Below are 22,728 nucleotides of genomic sequence, written 5' to 3' on the forward strand. Positions count from 1 at the left end.
AAGTTGGAGTCAGTTGGAACTCCCTACTGAGTTGTCTCTCCATGGCTGAGTTTGCCATGGTTCTAATTCAGCCTCCTTTTCCCCGCCCCAGGCACTTTTATATCACGGGGTAAACAGTCACAATATCTGGGAGAAATGGTTCACGTACTAGCCGTTCTCCAGGGTGTGGTATTTTTACCCACAAGCTCTTTTATTCTCTTCCTGTTACAGATTTGGGGGTCAGTCTGTTTCCAGACAAGAACCCACAGAAGGCACTTGACAGAGACATGTTTGGGCCTGATGGGGAGTAGGGACCTCCCCACTTGCAGGGCCAGCTTCTGAAATAGCTTGTGACAGCTTAACAGTGGCATCCATTACACACAAATGCAAGCTGTGCTCAAGGGCCAGGGAAAATCTCAAATTAACCATTGTCTGGGCACAGAGTTTACAGATCCCTAAAAACATACATGGTAATCGGGCTAAAGAAACGATGCAGTGGTTAGGAGCATGCCCTGCTCTTGCAGAGGACCTGAGTTCAATTCCCAGCACCCATGTGGGACGGCTTATGGCCAGCTGCAACTCAACTCCAGGGGGAGAGGGGATTCAACACCTCTGGCCTCCACTAGAACCACCCACACACATACACGATTAGATATTACTGTTTAAGGGTACAGCCTGAGATTTAAAATATCAAAGTTAGAACATATATGGGTGAATGCTTACCTTTGATGTGTTGTGGATTTTTTTTCTCTTCCGCTCACTGACTCAGGACACTCAAAGATGTATCAAGCTTATCTGAAGAATATGCTGAGCCATGATTGGTCCAGAAAGTTCAAAATCGCGATTGAGTGTTTCGGGAATGAGGACCTCACCCAGGACAACTGCAGCCGTTTATGGAATCTTTTCGTGCCAAAGGCAAATGAGAAGCCACACACCGTGCTCCTGATAGGAATGTCAGGAGTTGGCAAGACAGTGTTCTTGGCCCAGTTAATGCGAGCCTGGTCAGAAGGCCTGATGTTTCAGAACGAATTCTCCTACGTCTTCTACCTGTGCTGTCACGAAATAAAGCAGTTGAAGACGGCGAGCCTGGCCGACCTGTTGTCCAGAGAGTGGCCCAGACCCTCAGCTCCCATAGCAGAAATAGTATCCCAGCCTGCAAAGCTCTTGTTCATCATTGACAGCTTGGAAGGGCTCAATTGTGATTGGTCTGAACCGGAATCGGAGCTGTGTGATAATTGGATGCAGAAGTGTCCCGTGAGTATACTCCTGAGCAGTCTTCTCAGGAGGAAGTTACTCCCAGAATCCTCTCTCCTCATCACAGCTACCCCAGAGGCTTTCGAGAAGTTGGGAGACAGGATAGAGTACACAGTTAAGAACTTCGTGACAGGGTTCAATGAGAACAGTAGGAGGTCGTGTTTCCAGAGGGTGTTCCAAGATGAGGACACAGCCCAAGAAGTCTTTACGTTGGTGAGGGAAAACGAACAGTTGTACAATATATGTCACGTTCCTTCACTCTGCTGGATGGTGGCTACTTGTCTAAATGATGAGGTAAAGAGGGGAGGACACCTGAGCGCCGTCTGCCGGTGTACCACCTCCGTGTTCGCCGCTTACGTTCTCAATTTGTTCATTCCCCAAAGTGCTCACTATCCAAGTAAGAAAAGCCAAGCGCTGTTGCGAGGCCTGTGTTCCGTGGCGGCTGAGGGCATGTGGACTGACAACTTTGCCTTTAACCAGAAGGATCTTGAGAAAAACGGGGTCTTCCACTCAGACATCTCCACACTGCTGAACATGAAGATTCTTCTAAAGAGCAGGGACTCCAAGAATCTCTACACATTCTTCCACCCATCCATCCAGGAGTTCTGTGCCGCCCTGTTTTATCTGGTGAACAGCCACGTGGACCACCCTAGTAAAGATGTCCTCTGTGTGGAGACACTCCTGTTTACATTTCTAAAGAAAGTCAGGGTGCAGTGGATCTTCTTGGGCTCCTTCATCTTTGGCCTGCTACACAAGTCAGAACAAGCAAAGCTAGAGGCGTTTTTTGGCTACCAGTTGTCCCAGGAGGTAAAGCAGATGTTGTGTCAGAGCCTGGAAAAGATAAGTGCCGACAAAGAACTTCGGAAACAAATCGATGACATGAAACTGTTTTACTGTCTATTTGAGTTGGAGGATGACGGCTTTGTCACGCAGGTGATGACCTTCCTGCCGCAGATCAAGTTTGTGGCTAAGGAGTATTCTGATCTGATCGTGGCCGCCTACTGCTTGAAGAACTGTTCCACGCTGCAGAATTTATCCATTTCAACCCAAGACATCCTGTGGAAAGAAAACGACCCCATCTATCTGTGAGTCCATCCATTTCACCCCCCCTCGTCGCCCTCTCAGAATCTGCCCTGGGTTGTGTTGATTTCTATAGAACCCTGATTTAATTCTCACCCTGACTGCTTGTCCAGTGCTGAGTGTTCAGGCCAGAAAACACATACAGACAAACAACAGAAACAGACTCATCAGATTGTTAGTGTGTGTGTGTATATACTGTGTTTGTGTCTGTGTGTATCTGTGTGTATATATATATAATATATATGTATATATATTATATATAATTTGTGTGTATGTATACATGTATATAAGTATTTGTATATATGTGTATATATACATATGTGTTCATAAATGTGTATGTGTGTATGTGAACATATGTGTTATATATACATACATGTATACATGTATACATATGCATACATGTGTGTGTATTGTGTACATATATGTATATGTGTGCTTGTGCATACATATACATAAAAGAAAAATGGTATCAAATACAGAGCAGAGGACATGTCAGTTGGAAGAGGAAAAGTGATATAATTCTATTTCAATTAAACAGACTTTGAAAAATCAATTTAAAACTATTAGAGCTCTTAAGGAGAAAAACATAAAAATTCACGTTTTGTCAACACCTTCAGTTCTTTTTAAAGATTTTTCTTTCCTGTGTCTGGTAACTGCATGTTGGTTTACACATAGGTGGAGATGGCTTCAGTGGCCAGAAGAGGGCATCGGATCCCCTGGAGCTGTAGTGACAGACGGTTTGTAGACTGCCCTGGTGTAGGTTCTGGAATCCAAATTCTTATTCTCAAGAAATAAGCACTGATCTGTCTCTAGTCCATATTGAGCCCTGGATTGAGTCTCTTAAAGATACACTATTTGGGGGGCTGGAGACATGGCTCAGAGGTTAAGAGCACTGGCTGTTCTTTCAGAGACCTGAGTTCAATTCCCAGCAACCACACCGGTGGCTCACAACCATCTGTAATGAGATCTGGTACCCTCTGCTGGCCTGCAGGCAAACATGCAGGCAGAACACTGTGTATATAATGAATTCTTTACTACTTTGAGGCAAGAAGCTGTGGCAATCGTAGAACTCAGATATCCATCTGCCTGTCACTAGAGTAGTGGGGTTAAAGGCATGTGCCACCGTGCCTGGCTTTTTCTGCTAATTATTAGTTGTGGGTATTTATAGAGTAACAGTGATGTATTTGTTCATATCTGCAGGGGCTGAGGAAGTGGCCCAGCTGGCATGGTATTGCCTATAATATTGCACAGGTGTTGGGTTTCTTTCCCAGCATCAGACAGTGGTCCATGCCTGTAATCCCAGCCACTCAGGTAGTGGAGGCAGATCAGAAACTCAGGGTCATCCTTGGTTGTATAGCCAGTACAGGGCAAGCCTACCATAGACAAGACGCTGTGTCTAAAGAATAAAAAATACATATTGTGTCTCACACTAGTGCTCCAGCCCTGGGGAAACTGAGGCAGAAGGACCTCTGTGCATTTGAAACTAGTCTGGGGTTGCATACATAGCCGGTTCCAGGTCTGTCTGGTCTAAAGCAAGTTACTATCTCAAAAAATATACATGTGTATAATTTGTAATCCCCTGGCTCTTTTATTTCCATCCTGGGGTTGGAATCCAGAGCCTCATGTATACCAGGCTAGCACTTTATCAGGAACTGACGGCCCAGCTCATTTTTTTTTGAGACATGGTCTAGCCTTCTATCTGCTGTGTAATAAAGGCTGGGCTCAAACTTTTGATTCTTGTGCAGGAGTAGAATAGGCTGGGTTGACTCTTCCTGGAATATATCCTGAGAACTCTTCTTTGTGACAGTGACCTCGTTATCCAAGAGCAGTGGTATTCACCCACCATATTGTGAGGGTGGGGTGTGATGATCTGTGTCCTGTGAGTTTTCTTAGATATGAGCGTCACACTCAGGCTTTTCCCTCAGCTCAGACTTTCTTCATCGCCTAACTGCAAACGGCCTTTTAAAAGTTTAGTGTTGCTGGGTAGTGTCATCACCACACGCCTTTAATCCCAGAACTAGGGAGGCAGAGGCAGAGGCAGCTGTCTGAGTTCAAGGCCAGCCTGGTCTGCAGAGAGAGAGAGGGTTCCAGGACAGCCAGGACTGTTACATTGAAAAACTCTGTCTCAAAAAACCAAAATAACAAAAAGACAAAACCCAAAAATTAAATGTCATAGGAGTATGGGGAATGGCTTCGTTGCTGCACAGGTATGAGAATTCCAGTGTCATTGCCGGGAGCCACATTTTCTTTTTAAAGGACTCTGTATAGTAGCATGCTCCTATAGTCCCAGGAATAGGAAGGCAAACACATGCACATACATACAAACACACACACATGCACACACACACACACAAAGAGAACTGTTAGAACGCAAATTTGATTATTCTGTTAGAGACAAGGAAAATGGGCAGAGAAGTCAAGTATATTATCCTAAATTATATACCGGGCAAATAGCCACAGCTAAGCCTGAGCTCAGTAGAGGCTTGCTCTAGCTTTTGACCTGGGAGCTCTGGCATCCTGCCTCCTTCTCATACTGAAACCATCAAGGTTATCAGTAAAGCAGGTTTACTCAACCTCAGCCCCACGAAGTCATCTTCGTGGGATGTCTGTCCTGCCCTGAGAGCAGGGAGTGTAGGTGAAAATCCCACGCTGTAAATGGAGTTCTTTGTTGATCTAGATAATAAAAACCTGGAGTCAGATATAGGGGAAATACTAAGAGATTAGAGAGAAGAAGCAAGCTACAGCCACACCCCTTACCTCCTTTGAGTCTCATCGGACAAGAGAGTTCCTGTTTCTCCTCCTTATAACCTGTTTCCATCCAGCTACCTCACTTCCTGTCTGTCTGTACAAACCTCCAGACCACTATGGTTAGCTTGTGGTAAGCTCCATTCTCTGACCTTCAGATAGGCTTTATTTGTACAGGCAGGATATCACCACAACCAGACAAACCTGGTTTCCACCGTATAGGACTCTCAGAAACATCTGTGGCCTTTACCCAATAGATAGGAGCTGTACCTGTCCCCTAAAGCTATAATAACCAGAATCCCCACAGGCCTTGTGCACTGTCTGACTATGAACTGCGAGCATGAACTTACTACCCTTGCTTTGTTCAGAGAGTCAGTTTGCTGCTGCATTTGTGTGCTGTGAATGGCTTGCCTTAATTGTTTTGTAAATGAGTAGACTCTAAAAGCACTGGCAGGTTTTCCCATTCATTTGTGTTTATTTTGTGTGGGGGACTGTTTTACTTACATGGGTGCAGGGACTCCATGTGCGTGCAGTGCCCATGGTGGCCAGAAGAGGGCGTGATCGCCCTGGGATTGGAGTTATGGATGGTTGTGAGCCACCATGTGAGGGCTGGGAACTCAACTCTGGTCCTCTGTGAAAACAGCAGATGCTCTGGATCAAGGAGCCAACTCTCCAGCCCCTTGAGTTAACATTTCAGCAATGGAATGCATGCCTTTCTCCTCCATTACAGGAGAAAGCTGCTCCTCCGTTGGCAAGATTTGTGTTCTGTGCTTGGAAGCAGTGAGCAAATCCAGGTCCTCCAGGTGAAAGACACTTATCTCGATGAGTTGGCCTTCTTGGAGTTGTATAATCACCTGAAGAATCCCAGGTGTGCCCCTCAAACATTCCAGTAAGTTAAAGATCGACTTTGATTTGGTCACATCAAGGAAGTAATGGACTGAGCCCCCCCACCACCACCTCTCAGCTTAGCTGCAGAAATGGAGTCTGGCCGGCTCGGCACCACTAATGTCTGTTGCTGACCATTCTCCACTGGGGGGATGTTCCGTGAATTTTAGAATCAGAGTGTGCGTGGGCTCCTCTTTCTAGATGCTGGCAGCTTCTTCTTCTTGTGACAGCCAGCCTTGCCTCCAGACAGTTCTCAGAGTTCCACATGGAAGAGAAAAATCAACCAGTTGCAGAACCAGTGAGGTGTATGGCTGGGTCACGAAATTGGAGTCACTTGGGGACATAGGAGGTGATCAAACACCAGAGCTCAGGCTGGGTGGGAACTGATGGGTCTCTTTGTTTGTTCTGCAGGGTAAATAACGTGACCTTGTGGTACAACCAACTGTTCTTTGAGCTGCTGACTCAGAACCACAACCTGCATCACCTGGACCTCAGCCTCACTTGTCTTTCCCACAGCGATGTAAAACTGTTGTACGATGCCCTGAACCAGGAAGAGTGTCACATAGAAGAGCTCCTGTAAGTCTTTGTGTTTGTCTAATTCACTGACTCCCACCAAAAGAGGCATCTGGGTTTTGATCCATCTTGGTGTGATTTAAAAACAAAAGACAAAAATAAAAACACGTAAGCAGGCTAGTGCTCAGCCACCTTTCTCCCCTTGTAGACAATTCAGGATCATCCTTCCTGAGGAATGGTGCCTCAGTGGGCAGGGCTTGCCGCCTTAGTCATCTAGAAATTGCCCTTGTACAAAATCCCTCACTGAGACTCCCTTTCCATGTGATTGTGGAGTGTGCCAAACTGACACTGAAAACCATCCCGGGAGGACTACAATTTAAAGTTTGTGCACTTTGGTGTTTGTCCCTAGCTTCTACCATTCCTGGGCAATCTTAGTCACTTTAAAAACCAATCACAGCTAGGAACACAGAGGGATCAGTGAGTTAAGGCAATTGCTGCCAACCCTGCAACCTGGGTTCAGTCCCCAGGGCCCACATGGAGAAAGGAGGGAATAGACTTCCACGAGTTCCTCTCTTTGGCTCCACCTGCAGGCTGTGGCACAGGCCTGCAAATCGATAAGTAATGTAATTCTTTAAGAGTTTAAAACACTGCTCTTCCTGAGGACCCGAGTTCAATTCTCTGCACCCATTTGGTGGTTCACAGCCTTCTGACCTCTGCAGGCTCTAGGTACACCTGTGGAGCAGACACATGTAGGGAAAGGCTCACACATGAGATAGAAGCTAAATAATCTACTTTTAATTTTTTAAAGTAAACTGATGATGAAATGCGAAAGTTAATTTCTAGATAGTTGGAATCACTCAGGAAACCATTGCTTCTGTTGGTTTTTGTGGGCCCTGACATACCTTAGAACTCGGAACTCTCACTGCTAAGTGTATGTTCGATTGTTGCTTGATTCTGTTTGCTGAAAGACAGGTGTTCAGAGCTAAACCTTGAATGGCGGTGTTCAGTGCTGAAAAGTTGAAATTCTGACCAACAGGAACTGGGACAATAGACCCGTGGTTATTGATCCTATCTAGATAGATCTCAGATATTATTTGGGGGATGAATTTGATTACAGAGGATATCGTCGTGTGCTTCACATATAACATTCACAGATGGGCAAGACTGTGGTATTGGAGGTGTCCTTGTTTGGAGCTAGTGACAGAAAAGGGGGAGGGGATGGGTATGGTTGATGACAGTTCTTGGTATGTTCAGTTTTGTCCTATTTCTATGTCCCGGATACTGGTGTTCTGTATGGTTCTGTGGTAGCCATGCTTTGACTTTTGAATTATTGAGCATATAGCAACAAAAACTTTAAAAAAATTGCAAGTAGCAGAAAGAAGTTACAGGTAACTAGCAAATTTTCATCAGATCAGACTCTGATGTGTCCACCAGAGATTAGGATAGTTCAATGCGAGAGAAAACTAAAGATAACATCAAGTGGGACCCTGCAAACTATAAAATGGCCAGGGAAACCTTTTGAAGCAGTCAGGGAATTCCTTTTGGGGTCCTGAGGAAAGAAGAAATCATAGCAGACAGGTAATGTCCACAGATAGCATGAGCAAGACAGGTGCTTACATTCACCCAGCAGAAATGACTGGTAAAGCCCTGAGACAGCCCCGAAGGAGTTGCCCATTGAGAGTTCTAGGCAGAGTAGAGCATTCTTTCCACCCTGCCTTGATCAGGGTACGGGGTAAATAATAATAACCTTGGTTGGCACTGGCTTACTTTCCAGCTGTTACAGGAGCACAGTGTTTTTGCACTGTGTGAGCGCTCTCTCCTCTTCCTGTTATAGACCCAGAAGGGCCAGTCCATCCCTGGACAAGGAGTCTCAGAGGATATTTGCAGTAAACATGCTGGAGTCTGGGGCAGGGAAGCCCTCCTCACGCCCAGAGTTCAGTTTCAGCAAGCTTAAACAGCACATCACAGCTTACGCCTATAGGGTATATTACAGCTGGTAACTCAAAGGCATTCAACACGCACACCAATAAATATATGTATTTTTTGAAAACTGGGCTGCAAAGATAGCTCAGTGGTTAAGAATACTTGCTCCTCATGCAGAAGACTAGGTTTAAGTCCCAGCACCCACTTAAGCTTACAACCACTGGTAATTCTAGTTCTAGTGCATATGACGCCCCCTGCTGACCCCTATGGGTACCAGGCACACATGTGATGCTCATACAATAATGCAGACAGACACTCCCACACATTAAAAATAATCTTTTTGAAAGAACAGTATGGAGTTTTGAAAGGTCCCAAACCTTCATGGGGACAGCAAGGGGACATGTTGTGAGCCAGAGAAGAGTATGACATTCTTCTTTTCCTGCAGGTTGTCAGGCTGCCAGCTTTCCCATGACGACTGCATAATCTTTGCCTCCATCTTGATCAGCAGCAAGAAGCTGAGGCATCTCAATGTCTCGTACAACAACTTGGACAAAGGGATGTACTTGCTTAGCAAGGCTTTGTGCCACCCAGACTGTGTTCTGAAGGACTTAGTGTAAGTTGTCGTGATGGGGACGGCCCTGTGGAGAAACTGTGACCGGGAAAGTGGCTCAGTGGGTAAGAGCACTTGCCATGCTGACAACAGCAGGAGACTATCCATAACCCCAGAGGCCAGGGGTGAGGATAGGTGGGTCCTAGGGCTCCAGGATCAAACATATTGGTGAGCTCTCGTCTCCAAACGAGGCAGGGAGCAACTGTGGAAGACAGGCAGCCACAGCCTCTGGCCCCCCAGGGGCACAGATATCGCTGTTAAATTCCCTAGGCAGCACAGACACAGAAGGCAGGAAAGAACTGGAGGCTAATCTTGACAGAGCAGACTGTTTATTCCCAGACAGCAAAGGACAGACAGTCTCCTGTGAGGAAAGGGTACCTGTGTGGGCCCCTGAGACTCTTCATAGGAGTGGGGTGAGGTTGTTGTTTGCACCCCTGCAGGGCTAGGTCAGTTCCCTTTGGGCTTTCTTTCTCGGCCTTAGGATGTAGCCATAGTGTGCTGGAAACACCTCCACACTCTTGTCCTTGAGTCATTATACCTTGCTGTGCTTACTCATTTTCCAGAATGAGGTGTTTGTAGGAGCCCCGTCCTGTCACCAAGGCATTCTATGACACCTCATGCAGAAATTAAGTAGTTCTAACATCTGCCCATTGAAAGAGCCCCAAGGCGGGAATTTCAAAACCTAAACCTAAGGATTGCAGACAAGCTGAGGGAGCTTGGATGGTGGCTCAGTGGTGAGGAACACACACTGCTCTTGAAGGAGGTGCGCTTGTTTCCTAGCACCTGTGTCAGGCAATTCAACGACCACTGGTAGCTCTAGGCCCGAGGAATCTAACAGCACTGATGGCTCCACAGGCCCCCTCAGTCTTTCAGACAGACTCGCTCATGGCACACATGAATACACATGATTAAAAATGAATTCTTTACACACACACACACACACACACACACACACACACACACACACACACGCACGCACGCACGCACGCACGCCGCACGCACGCACGCACGCACTCGCTGGCTGAATTTGGCTCACACCTTTAATCCTAGCAGAGTTGGAAGGCAGAGGCAGGTGGATCTCGGTGAGATTGAGGCCAGCCTGGCTAACAGAGCGAGTTCCAGGACAGCCAGAGCTGTGACACAGAGAAATCCTGTCTCAGAAACCCACACACACTCACACACAAGTGTGCATACACACACACACACACACACACACACACACACACACACACACACAGACACACCTGGCTTGGTGTTTAGTTCCAGCTGCTCAGGAGGCTGAGACAGTAGGATTGCAAGATTGACCTTTGAAACAGCCTACGTGATGAAGGTGGGAGGAGAGAATCGCCCCCCATAAGGCTGTTCCCCGACCTCCTGTGCACACTGTGGTTTGCACCCACATGTGTCATAGACACATACGCACAATAATATTTAAATTGGTTTTGAGCTCAACATCTGCAGATCATTCCCTATCAGCCTGGCACAAGCATTAATTGGTGTGTAAGTTGTATCGTGTGTTACAAGCAGTTGGAGCAGGTTGGGCTAGTTCATGGCAGAGTTGGACAGGTTCTGGACACACACTGAGCCTTTGCATTACAGCTCCTGAGCACCTCTGGGACTTTGCATCCACAGCGAATCTTCCCCCCTTCCCCCCAACACACCCCTGCTCCCCATTGATACCAACGGATTAATGTGCTAAACTTCCAAAGTTGTTTGATTAGATTACAGTGCCTAAAACAGACACAGGGATCTTCATCAATAACTTTTTTCTGGCTTGCAGAGTTGGCTCTAAGGTGGAGCACTCAGAGTGGAATGCCCGGGAGCCCCTTACCCGAATTTTGTACTGAATGAGCCTCTCTTGTAAATGTCGCTAGAGTGAGTGGGTAGAATAATGTGGAAGAGAATTCAGGTCTTTGGAACGCAGAGGAGTAAGAGAGATGGCTTGGTGCTATGCAGGGGAACCAAGTGATTAAATTTTTTCATATCATATATTCCTCTATATTTCCTATTGGGATAGTGTTAACTGTCAACTTGGCACAATGTAGACTCACCTGAGAAAAGTCTCAGTGAAGGGCTGCCTAGATGAGATGGGCCCATGAGCTTGTCTGTGAAGGATTGTCTTCATTCTGTAAATTGGTGGGAGAAGGCCCCGCCCACTATGGGCAGCACCATTCCCTAGGTTCAGGTCCTGGATTACATAAGAATGGGAAAGGTGAACTGAGCATAGGCAGGCCCTAGACTCTGGAAGTGATGCTACCAGCTGTTCCAAGTTTCTGTCTCCCCTCCCCCCGCCTCGGCTTCCCCTAATGAGGAACTGTAATCTGGAATAGTGAATAGAGCCTCTCTTCCCAAAGTTGCTTTGTTTGTCTGTTCTGTTTTTCAAGACAGGGTTTCTCTGTGTGACTTTGGAGCCTGTCCTAGAACTTGCTCTGTAGACCACCAGGCTGGTCTGGAACTCACAGAGATCCATCTGCCTCGCCTCCCCAGTTCTGGCATTAAAGGTGTGCACCGCCACCACCCAGCTCCCAAAGTTGCTTTTGTAAGGCTATTTTTGTCCCAGCAACAGAAATGAAACTTAAGCACATACACATATTTTTCATATTATTTGTTATGTAAGACCACGTAGATATGTTTGTCTGTATCACAGCAGCCGTATAGTTATAAAAAGTGTCATTAAAACCAGGTGATTGAGGCATTGTTATTATAAAGGATTTAGGTTAACATCGGGTAAGGTCTTCCAAACAAGCATTGTCAGTGAATTTTCTTCAGTTTCCACACTAGAGCTGATATAAGTCGGAGGAAATGATCAGCCAGGGGTTTCTTGTCTTGCTTGTATGTTTTGTTGCTGTGTGGAATGTTGTGGAAATATTACCACCACCACCCCCCATTCACAGGCCAGTTTTTCCCTCCCACAGGTTGGCCAGCTGCTCCCTCAGTAAGCAGTGTTGGAACTACCTTTCTGATGTTCTGAAGCGAAACAAAACCCTGAGCCACCTAGACGTCAGCTCCAATGACCTGCAGGACGAAGGACTGAAGGTTCTCTGCCAGGCTCTGAGTCTCCCGGACAGTGCCCTGAAGTCACTATTGTGAGTTTCTTTGAGCTTGATGTTAGAGGCCTTGTCTAGGGATCCTTAACATCTGTCTATACCCGAGAATATGGAGGCCAGGATTATTCACCTCAGGGTCCTAACGAGCCTTTCCCAGGGACAATTCCATACCTTGACTGTGTTGGGGTTTTGGTATGTGGTGGGCAGCCACTCAGAACATAGACACCAGGGACTGAGAGGAAGAAAGGAGTTATGGCTTGGAGCCAGGAGATGGTTAAGATGTTTGGGGTGGGTCTAGGAGATGAATATCCTCGGGTCGAAAAGTGGCCCCCAAATTGTGGACAGAAAGGTACGTTCTTGATTTTTCTTGTTGCCGTGACTGTGATGAAATACCTGATAGAAGGGAGTTAAGGGAATCAGGGTTCATGGCAGGTCATAGGATGGAATGTTCTAATTTCTCTTGGTGCAAAAAAAAAAAAAAAAAAAAAAAAAAAAAAAAAAAAAAAAAAAAAAACATGGTAGAGTGGCCTCCTGGTGGCGGGAGTGTATAAAACACCTTCACGTCTTTGAGGATTTGGAAGCACCAAGTGGATCCAAAAGCAGGGGTATTGATACAACCCTTAAGCCCACACTCAGTGGCCCACGTCTACCTGTCAGACCCCACTATTCCAAAGGCCCCATAACCTCTCCAAACAATACCCCCTTCTGGGGACCCAGTGTTTAAATGAGTGAGCCTATAGGGAGACATTTGAAACCCAAAGAAAAAGTAAGACATGGAAGAGGGAACCCAAAACTACGTGCGTGCATTAGTTAATGTGCATGAAAAGTCTGCTTGGGGAAGAATAAGCAGCAATGGGAAGAGAAATGACAGAACTCTTTAATTGCCGATTAGACCATTGGGAGGTGTTTGGGACGTGTTGTGTGGTGGTTGTTTTGACTATGCCAAGTAGACTAGTATTCTATGATCAAATGACATTCTCTGAGAAATCCAGACGTGTTCGACTTGGGAGAACAATTTTACTTAATCTGTCATGAAACCTGAGTCACATTTTTATCCTCCCTAGAAAGGATTAAGGAACAGAAAGAAAATACAAAAGTGGATCATGGGGTTTTTTTTTCCCCTAATGATGGCTTTGGCTATTTTTAGAGACTAAAAACCATTTTAAAATGTCAGATACAAAATATTTTTTAAAACATTACAAGGATCTGGAGCTGGTGGCAGCACACACCTTTGATCCCAGCACTCGGGAGGCAGAGGCAGGCGGATCTCTGTGAGTTCGAGGCCAGCCTGGTCTACAAAGTACATTCCAAAGCAGCCAGGGCTACGGAGAGAATCCATGTTTCAAAAAACCAAAAAAAAAATAATATATGGGATGGAAAGCATCACTCAAAATATTTTCACAGATTAAATAGTTGTGTAAGAACTGGAGAGATGGCTCAGCAGTTCAGAGCACTTGCTTCTCTTCAATGGAACTAAGTTCCCAACCCCTAAGTCCAGAGGCTCTCAATAATCTGTAACTCCAGCTCCAGGAGCTCTGACTGTCTTCCCTGGCCTCTGTGAGCACCAGCTTGCATGTGGCAGGCACAAACAAAGATACACTTATTTTTTGTGGTACTCGATTCACACAGGAATTTGAGAAATCAGAAGTGGGCTCCTCAGAAACAAGCTCATCCACTTGGGGTTCATAAGAAACAAGTGGATGGAAGGTGGTTCAGGGAACAGCAGGCTTCAGCCAAGGCTTCCCAGTTCACTCCCTTTCCCTGTGGGTTGCAAAGGCTGCAACACCAGCCATATTTCCTCTCTTGATGCAGAGTTTGGAGAAACCGTGAAAGCTGCATGGTAGCCGCCCCCACGCCTGCCTTATCCGTGGTTTGGGTTACCCAAGGTCAGCACCCCCATTTTCCATTTTCATAGTCAATCATTGCTCCAAAGTATATTTAATATGATATTGATCCAACTCTTTTTTCAAGATTTATTTATTGATTGGTTGATTGATTGATTGATTGATTGATTGATTACGCACAGTATTCTGCCAGCGTGTCTGCCTACACACCAGAAGAGGGCACCAGATCTCCTTAGAGATGGCTGTGAGTCACCCTGTGGTTGCTGGGAATTGAACTCTTGGATGTCTAAAAGTGCAGCCCGTGCTCTTAACCTCTGAGCCATCTCTCCAGCCCCTTGTTCCAACTTTTAAAAAGATTTATTTACTGCATTTTATTTGTGTGCACTTAACAACGTATGTATGTATACCACGGGCTTGCAAGTAACCGAGGAGGCTAGAAGAGGGAACCAGATCCCCTGGAACTGGAGAGAGGGGTTTGTGAGCAGCCTGTTTGGCATCCAGACCTGGGTCCTCTGACAGAGCAGTGTGTTCTTCCCCTCTGAGCCATCTCCCCAGTCCCGTTTTAACTTTTATTACAATGTTTTGACCTGCTCCACCACGGTTAATATGTTACCATGCCTGGTTTCTTCCTTGTCCTCTGTGGACCATTGAGAAGATGACGTTGTCTGAAGGGCTCGGTGCTGTCTGCCGTTTCGGGCATCACCAAGTCTTGTGTAGCATTCCTCATCAGGTCAGGGAGTAACCAGTATACTGTGACTTGTCTCTTGCAGTTTGAGACGTTGTCTCATCACCAGTAGTGGCTGCCAGTATCTGGCTGAGGTCCTCAGCAGCAACCAGAACCTGATAAGCCTCCAGGTTTCCAACAATAAGCTTGAAGATGCCGGCGTGAAGCTGCTGTGTGAAGCTATCAAAGAACCCAACTGCCGCTTAGAGAATCTCGGGTGGGTGTCACAGCTGTGTCCTTGAGGGTGACGGAAGGTGGGAAACGAATGTGCAGAAAGAGAAATGAAAACTCCATGGGGAAGGCATAGCAGTTCCCAGTGCTTGTATTTATAAGCTACTTCAGAACTGGAAGCAATGAGCCTGGGCATACTTATATAACTTATCTCAACTGGACAAACTCATAACACGTTATCCTCTAGAGGAGTGTGACATGGACAGACTCACTGTTGGGAATGGAGGCAGTAGAAGCCAGTGGTGCATGCATGGAAGTACACATGGATGGATATATGCTTAGATACACAGATGGATGTCAGGATGGATGCTTGGATACACAGATGGATGTCAGATGGATGCTTGGATACACAGATGGATGCCAGGATGGGTGCTTGGATACACAGATGGATGTCAGGATGGATGCTTGGATACACAGATGGATGTCAGATGGATGCTTGGATACACAGATGGATGCTAGGATGGATGCTTGGATACACAGATGGATGCCAGGATGGATGCTTGGATACACAGATGATGTCAGGATGGATGCTTGGATACACAGATGGATGCCAGGATGGGTGCTTGGATACACAGATGGATGTCAGGATGGATGCTTGGATACACAGATGGATGTCAGGATGGATGCTTGGATACACAGATGGATGCCAGGATGGGTGCTTGGATACACAGATGGATGTCAGGATGGGTGCTTGGATACACAGATGGATGTCAGGATGGATGCTTGGATACACAGATGGATGCCAGGATGGGTGCTTGGATACACAGATGGATGCCAGGATGGGTGCTTGGATACACAGATGGATGTCAGGATGGATGCTTGGATACACAGATGGATGTCAGGATGGATGCTTGGATACACAGATGGATGTCAGGATGGATGCTTGGATACACAGATGGATGTCAGGATGGATGCTTGGATACACAGATGGATGTCAGGATGGGTGCTTGGATACACAGATGGATGTCAAGATGGATGCTTGGATACACAGATGGATGTCAGGATGGATGCTTGGATACACAGATGGATGTCAGGATGGGTGCTTAGATACACAGATGGATGTCAGGATGGATGCTTGGATACACAGATGGTTGTCAGGATGGATGGATGAATGATGCGTAGATGGGTGAATGATTGACAGTTGCATGCATTGGTCCATGTTACTACGTGGATGGACGTGTGTTGGATTGCACGAGTGGATGGATGACTGGATGGTTGTGTGGCTGAATGGATGGTGATTGATGGCTCCCGGCATTGATGTATGGTATTCACTGGTTGAAGCATGTATCGGATACATAGCTATTACATGCAGGGTACATAGACGGATGGCGGCTGCATGCATAGATGTTTGGGTGGATGTCCACTGGAGGTGACAAGTGTGACCAGCCCACATCTCCTTGACTCCTTTGTCTGGACTAACTGGTGTGGCAACTGCATTGGCTACCCTGACAAACATAGACTGAGTGGCTCATGCAGCAGGTATTTATTGTAGAGGCGCGAAGTGAGACCTTGCTGTGCTCTGCAGTCAGCAGGTTCCTTTAGAGGACCAGGATGGGGTACATTCCAGGCTTCTGTCATTGACCTGAAAAATGCCTCTCTTCTCCCTGTGTCTTCAGTTATACAAGATCAGACCCCACCCTATTGTCCTCACTATAACTTAATTTCCTCTGTAAGGACCCTGTCTCAAAATCCAGTCCCAGGAGACTCGGGGGATTAGAACCTCAACATTCACATTTTGAGGGGACATAGTTTAGTTCATAGGTTCAAAGCAAAAGGTATCAAGGCAGCCTGAGCTGTAGACTCGGAACTCACCAGCCCTTCACTCTATTACCCAGTGCCAGCTCATTTCATCCCAGATTCAGGGGCTGGGATAACAGACTTAGTGGAAAGGGCTAGTTCATTTACCACAGACCTGGATATAGAGAATGGGCAGTTAACATCTGCCAGAGAAGGGGAAATGTGGTGTCATGAACACTGGACTTTTAACAGACTGTCCTTAGAGAATATGGAGTGAGTGTAGGCTAAATGACCAAGTTGCCTCTCAACCATATTCTGCCTTCCTGCCTTGACATGGAGCTGTTCCTTTTGTTGCAGGTTGGAAGCCTGTGAGCTAACTGGTGCCTCTTGTGAGTACCTGGTTTCTGCTCTTAGTCAAAATGAAACCCTGTGGGCAATCAACCTGCTGAAGAACGCCTTGGACCTCAGGGGGTTGGCTATGCTGTTTGAGGCTCTGAATGTCCACGGGTGTTCCCCGAATGTGCTTGGGTAAGCTGGCCTTTGTTCTCCTTGATGGGAAGAGCCTGTGGGGCTGAGCAGGGATTGACTGAGACCTGAAATGTGCATCTGGGGTGATGGCTCAGTCCATAGAGTGCTTACAACACAAGCATGAAGACCAGAGTTTTATTCCCAGAAACCACATGAAAAGAACCATGGGTTTTACACTTGCAATCTCTGTACTGGAGAGGTAAAAAAGCAGGACGGAGGATGCTTAATGATCAGTGGCCAGCCTAAGCAAATTGGTGAGTTCATGCCAAACGAGAGAGCTCCCCACCTCAAGAGTCAAGAATGATACCTGAGGTAGACCCCTGTCCTCTGCATGCTTACACACACACACACACACACACACACACACACACACACAGAGAGAGAGAGAGAGAGAGAGAGAGAGAGAGAGAGAGAGAGAGATCTGTCCTCTGTATGCTTATACACACACACACACACACACACACAAACACACACACACACAGAGAGAGACATAGACATGCAAGTAATTCATTAATAAGGTGGTTGGTTACACCAATAATAATCATGCCGCTGGTGCACCAGTAGACATCCCTTGTCTTGCAACCCCAATCCTCACTGAGGACTGTGGACAGTTAATTGATATTTGGGGAGGAGATGCCATAAATATTTTAAACATTCAAATTAAAAACAAATTCAACTAGAGTTCTTTCACTTGGGGCCTGTTGTTGCAGGAGTGTTAGATTAAGTATAAGGCCCTTCCTTGTCCTAGGACTGTTGAGTGCCTAAGAACTGGTGACATGTGGTTCTATCATTACTAAAGCAATAATACATGAACATAAAGGTAGGTATAATTCATGTTGTTGTTGTTGTTTTCTTTTGGAGACAGGGTTTTTCTGTGGCTTTGCAGGCTTTCCTGGAACTCGCTCTGGAGACCAGACTGGTCTTGAACTCACAGAGATCCGCCTGCCTCTGCCTCCCAATTGCTGGATTACAGGCATGTGCTACCACACCCAGCCTGATATAATCTATGTGGTGCAGACAGTCCTGACTTGAGTTTGTTTGGCTCTGCAATATGAACGCATATCCTTACAGACATTCATGTTTTTCTTTCAACATAGTAGCCAATAACTGCATTATAAACTCAACGTTTTAATATAAGGAGGGCTTTGTGATGGGTGATTTGAGGTTTTTTTTTTTTTTTTTTTTTTTTTTGCCTATCTGGAGATTAACATTGGTCCCCTGAGAACTTTTAAGATAGGCTAAGCGAGCTAGGTTAGTCTGCTTGAGCATAACGTTTTTTTTTTTTTAAGATTTTATTTATTTATTACATATACAGTCTATACAATCTTGTGCCCTGCATGCCAGCAGAGGGCACCAGATCTCATTCAAGGTGGTTGTGAGCCACCATGTGGTTGCTGGGAATTGAACTTGGGACCTCTGGAACAACAGTGCTCTTAACCTCAGAGCCATCTCTACAGCCCTGAGCATAAAGTTTTATATTATGCATTTGTCCTATAAAATGTGCCATAAAATATAAATATATATCAAATAAATATATTGAGACTATTTTATATCAGCATAAGGTAAGTATACTGATATAATATATCATATATTATTTTTATAATCCTCAGCATTTATCTTGAGATTTGTTTTCCCCCCATGGTCTTCAAAGCTATATAAATCAAGGTAACTTTTGTGAAAATATGTAGGTGAGTTTAGGTTACAGGTGTGTGTATGTGGATTATGCACGCATGAGTATGGAGACCAGAGAATATCCTCTGACGCCATCCGCCATCAGATGGCATCCACCTGAGTTATTTTTGAGCTGGGATCTCTCACTAGAACCTGGAGCTAACCAGTTCTGTTAAGCTGGTTGGCCGGCAAGCCCTAGGAACCTGCCAGTCTGCTTCCTTGGTTCTTGGATCACAGGCATGTGCCACTGTTCCCAGATTTTTATGTGGGTGTTGGGAATTAACCTCAGGTCCTCAAGTTTGGGTATCAACAGCTTTCCTGGGAGATCTGACTCCCCAGAGCCCAAGATATGGTTCATTTTAAGTGGTTATCAGGCCACTCTTTTCTAGAAAAAATCAAACCTTATGGGGCGTCCAACCATAGCCACACACACAATTCTTCACATGTCTGTCCTTGGCTGTATGTGACTCATGGCACCAGGTTGAATGTGCCTACCAGGTATTGGGTCAAACTGCTTATACTTCCAGCTTCTCTTCTGTGAAGATACAGGCTCACTTCTTTAAGGCTTACTCTTGGGGCCTGTGGTGGTGGTGCACACCTTTAATCCCAGCACTCGGGAGGCAAAGGTGGGTGGATGCCTGTGAGTTTGAGGACAGCCTGGTCTACAATGCCAGTTGCAGGACAGCCAGGGCTACACAGAGAAACCCTGTCTCAGAAAAATAAAAAGACTTACCCTTGCAAATTCCCCTCCACACCCGGGAAAGGGTGAGTACCTTCAAGATTTCTTTCTCACTTGGTTTTGGCTACGGTTGAGAAGGTGCCAAGCTGGAGTGGATGCACAAAAAGAAAAAAGGGGAGTTGTCTGTCATCTTTTGAGCCATCCATCTCCGCATTTGGTCCCAGTTTGGCCATGTTTATGCTGCGTCTGGAGCGAGGTACCAGATCCTCTGAGTACTGGGCTTTGATCTGCAAAGTAGGAGTCGTTACTTGACCTGAGAAATGCAGAAATAAACGGGTGTCAGAAAATGTGGTAAATATTACAAAACCAAATAAGTTGTTGTCATCATCATCGTTTCTTAGTACTTCCTACACCACCAGGGAGAGTCTCAGAGAGACTTGTACAGAAATTAATGTATACCCTAAGATTGTGGTAGCTTCCTGCAAAGCCACTTGAAACATAAAAATACACAGTATGTGATGGTTTGCATGAAAATGTCTCCCAGAGGCTCAGATGTTTGCATGCTTGATCCCCAGTAGATGGCGCTGTTTGGGAAGGTTTAGGGGGTGTGGCCTCGCTTGAGGAAGTGTGTTACTGGGGCAGGCCCTGTGCTTGGGAATCTCTGTACCATTCCCAGTGTTTCCTCTGCTTCGTGCTCGGGGTTCAAGGGTTCACCTGGCTCCTTGCTCCTGCTGCCCGTCTCCCCACCGCAGTGGTGATGGGCACTTAACCCTCTGGAACTGTGAGCCCAAACAGACCCCTCCTGCTGTAAACTGCCTTGGTCATAGAGTTTTATTACACTAATAGAAAAGTAATTAATACAGAGGCAAAGCAGAGACCACAGCCAAGGTGTGTGTGTGTGTGTGTGTGTGTCTCGTTTGTGTGACTGTGGTTGTGTGTCTCTGGTGCACATGTATGAGACACAGTTAACCACAGGGCTAAGACCAGACACTCAGGACATGGAAAAAATTGCTCTTCTGGGGCTTGAAGGAAAAAAAAACTTTAAGCCTTTTCCAAGCCTGCTATACAAACCCTAAGGCTTAGGTGGAGTCGGTGCTTCCTACCACTATTTTGGGTGTTGACATCATACAGTAATAGACTACAGTTGGGGTGTTGGATTCGAACCACAGAAATGGCCATTTCTGTGGGAGCTTTGAAGGGAACTCAGTGGAGTAAAGTACTTGCAGCAGAAGTATGAGTACCTGAGTTCGGATCTTCAGCACACACATTGAAAAGCTGACTGTGGTCTCCTGTGTCTGTAACCTTACTGCTGGGGAGAAGGGTGGAGGCAGGGGGCTCTCGGAAGCTCCATGCCAGCCAGTTCACAAATGGCAGGTTGAGGGAGAGACCCGGTCTCCAAAAGATATGGAGGGAAACAGTTGAAGACACCTGACATTGGCCTCTGGCAGTGAGTGTGTGCACACACAAACACAGGCAACAAGTCAATTACAATTTTGCCTTCATTTTTTATTATTTTATGTGTGGATATTTTGCCGGCCTGTATGTCTGTGTACCACATGCACGCAGTGGCCTGGGAGGCGAGAAGATGGTGTCAGATCCCCGGGAAATGGAGTCACAGGCAGCTGTCAGCCATCATGGGTGGAACTGAACCCAGGTCCTCTGCAAGAGCAGCCAGTGCTCTTAACCACTGAGCCATCTCTCCAGTTACCATTCAGGTCTCATGGAGGAATCTGGGTGGCGGGGGTGTGTCTCCCCATTCAGACAGACACAGCATCAGGGTCTCCTGAACTTGACCTTGGAAAAGAAAGGATGGAGGGAAAAGCAGCTGTTGGAAAACCCAAAAAGGAAGTGTGGGGGGCTGGAGAATGGCTCTTCAGTTAGAGCTCTGCTGCTCTTACAGAGGACTCCACTTCCGTTCCCAGACCCCACAGGGCAGCTCAAGATCCCTGTTACCTAGTTCCAGGGGTCCCATGACCTCCCCTGATCTCCCCAGGCGCCGGTGTTGCGTATAAACTCATGCAGGCACACACATAAATAGGAAGACTTTCAAAGCCTACAAGAGTGAATAGTGACAGCTGTCGATTTTGTATGTCTTTCTAGGCTTCAAATTACTATCCCTGATAAGGAAACCCAGGAGCTTCTGATTGCCGAGAAGGAGAAAAATCCCTACTTGGCCATCCTAAGCCGTGTGTAAGCTGGAGCAGGAAAGCCAGAGCGGACGGCTCAGTTCCAGAGACACGGCTGTATTCTGAGTCCAACCAACCTCCAAAAGAATGGAGTTTTTCTATCGGCCCTCTGGTATACAAAAATTAACAGACCGCTAACAATCCAGGGAGATGGGATTGCTCTGTCCCTCCTCCATCCAGATGCCTCATGAGATAGATGGAGTCTTTTGTTTGCAGGCCATTCAAAGACCTATATGCTAAAAATGACTACGCCATAATGACATTTTCCAACACTGGTGTGTTAGGCACCCAATAAAGTGTTTTATTTTTAAATGCTCTGGAAATCTCTTAAAGGGAGATTTGCCTGTTGGTGGATTACTCCAGCCATAATGGTTATATAGGCAATAATGATCCCCTAGAAGGTTGTTGGAGGAAATTTAATTTAGCAGAGGGCAGACACCAGACACTCAGATAATGGAAACTGTTGACGTTTTGTGTTTTGTATCAAATAATGTTTTAGGCATTTAGCAATTCTACTGGCTTCTAGTCTCAAATGTTAATGCATACATAGTCAGGATTTTTTTTTACTTTTATACAAATGTTTGTGTGTTGAAATAAAAATTATTTACAAAAACAGACTGAGAGCTGAATTTGATCTACACTTTGCAGTTTGCTTATACGCAAGTGTTTTCTTAGTTGGGTATGCATATCGGGGAGTGCGTATGTTCACAGGAGTGTAGGTTCCTACAATGGCCACAAGAAGGCATCTGACCCCTTGGAGTTGGAGTTGCAGGCAGTTATGAGGTGTCTGACATGGGTGCTGGGAACTGAACTTATGTCCTCTGTAAGAGCAATGTAATAGGGTTTCTATTGCTGTGAAGAGACACCATGGCCATGGCAACTCTTACAAAGGAAAACATCGAATTGTGGTGGCTGGCTTAAAGTTCAGAGGTTCAGTCCATTATCATAACAGGAAATGGTGGCATGCAGGCAGACATCAGGCTGGAGAGGTGGCTGAGAGTTTACAACTTACCTGAACAACAGGAAGTTAGCTGTCTCACTGGGCAGGACTTCCTGGAGCAATTTGAGTTATTCACTTCCAATCTTAAGGAA

At 46.0% G+C, this 22,728-nt stretch overlaps 1 protein-coding gene across 2 annotated transcripts in view; it reads left to right on the top strand.

Moving 5' to 3' along the window:
* Positions 1 to 21,644, top strand: part of Nlrp4 (NLR family pyrin domain containing 4) — a 25,379-nt gene extending 3,735 nt beyond the window's left edge. Inside the window, exons 2-10 of one of the 2 annotated variants that reach the window (XM_035449549.1) lie at positions 749 to 2,291; positions 3,638 to 3,664; positions 5,789 to 5,947; positions 6,355 to 6,519; positions 8,825 to 8,992; positions 11,905 to 12,075; positions 14,651 to 14,821; positions 16,930 to 17,100; positions 21,551 to 21,644. In XM_035449549.1, the coding sequence (XP_035305440.1) occupies positions 749 to 2,291; positions 3,638 to 3,664; positions 5,789 to 5,947; positions 6,355 to 6,519; positions 8,825 to 8,992; positions 11,905 to 12,075; positions 14,651 to 14,821; positions 16,930 to 17,100; positions 21,551 to 21,644 (2,669 nt within the window). Of the gene's footprint in view, positions 1 to 748; positions 2,319 to 3,637; positions 3,665 to 5,788; positions 5,948 to 6,354; positions 6,520 to 8,824; positions 8,993 to 11,904; positions 12,076 to 14,650; positions 14,822 to 16,929; positions 17,101 to 21,550 lie in introns of both variants that reach the window. The other variant, XM_027430866.2, reaches the window with a different exon arrangement.
* Positions 21,645 to 22,728: the final 1,084 nt, after the last annotated feature.

Source organism: Cricetulus griseus, chromosome 9, assembly GCF_003668045.3.
Source record: "Cricetulus griseus strain 17A/GY chromosome 9, alternate assembly CriGri-PICRH-1.0, whole genome shotgun sequence".
Lineage (NCBI taxonomy): Eukaryota > Metazoa > Chordata > Mammalia > Rodentia > Cricetidae > Cricetulus > Cricetulus griseus.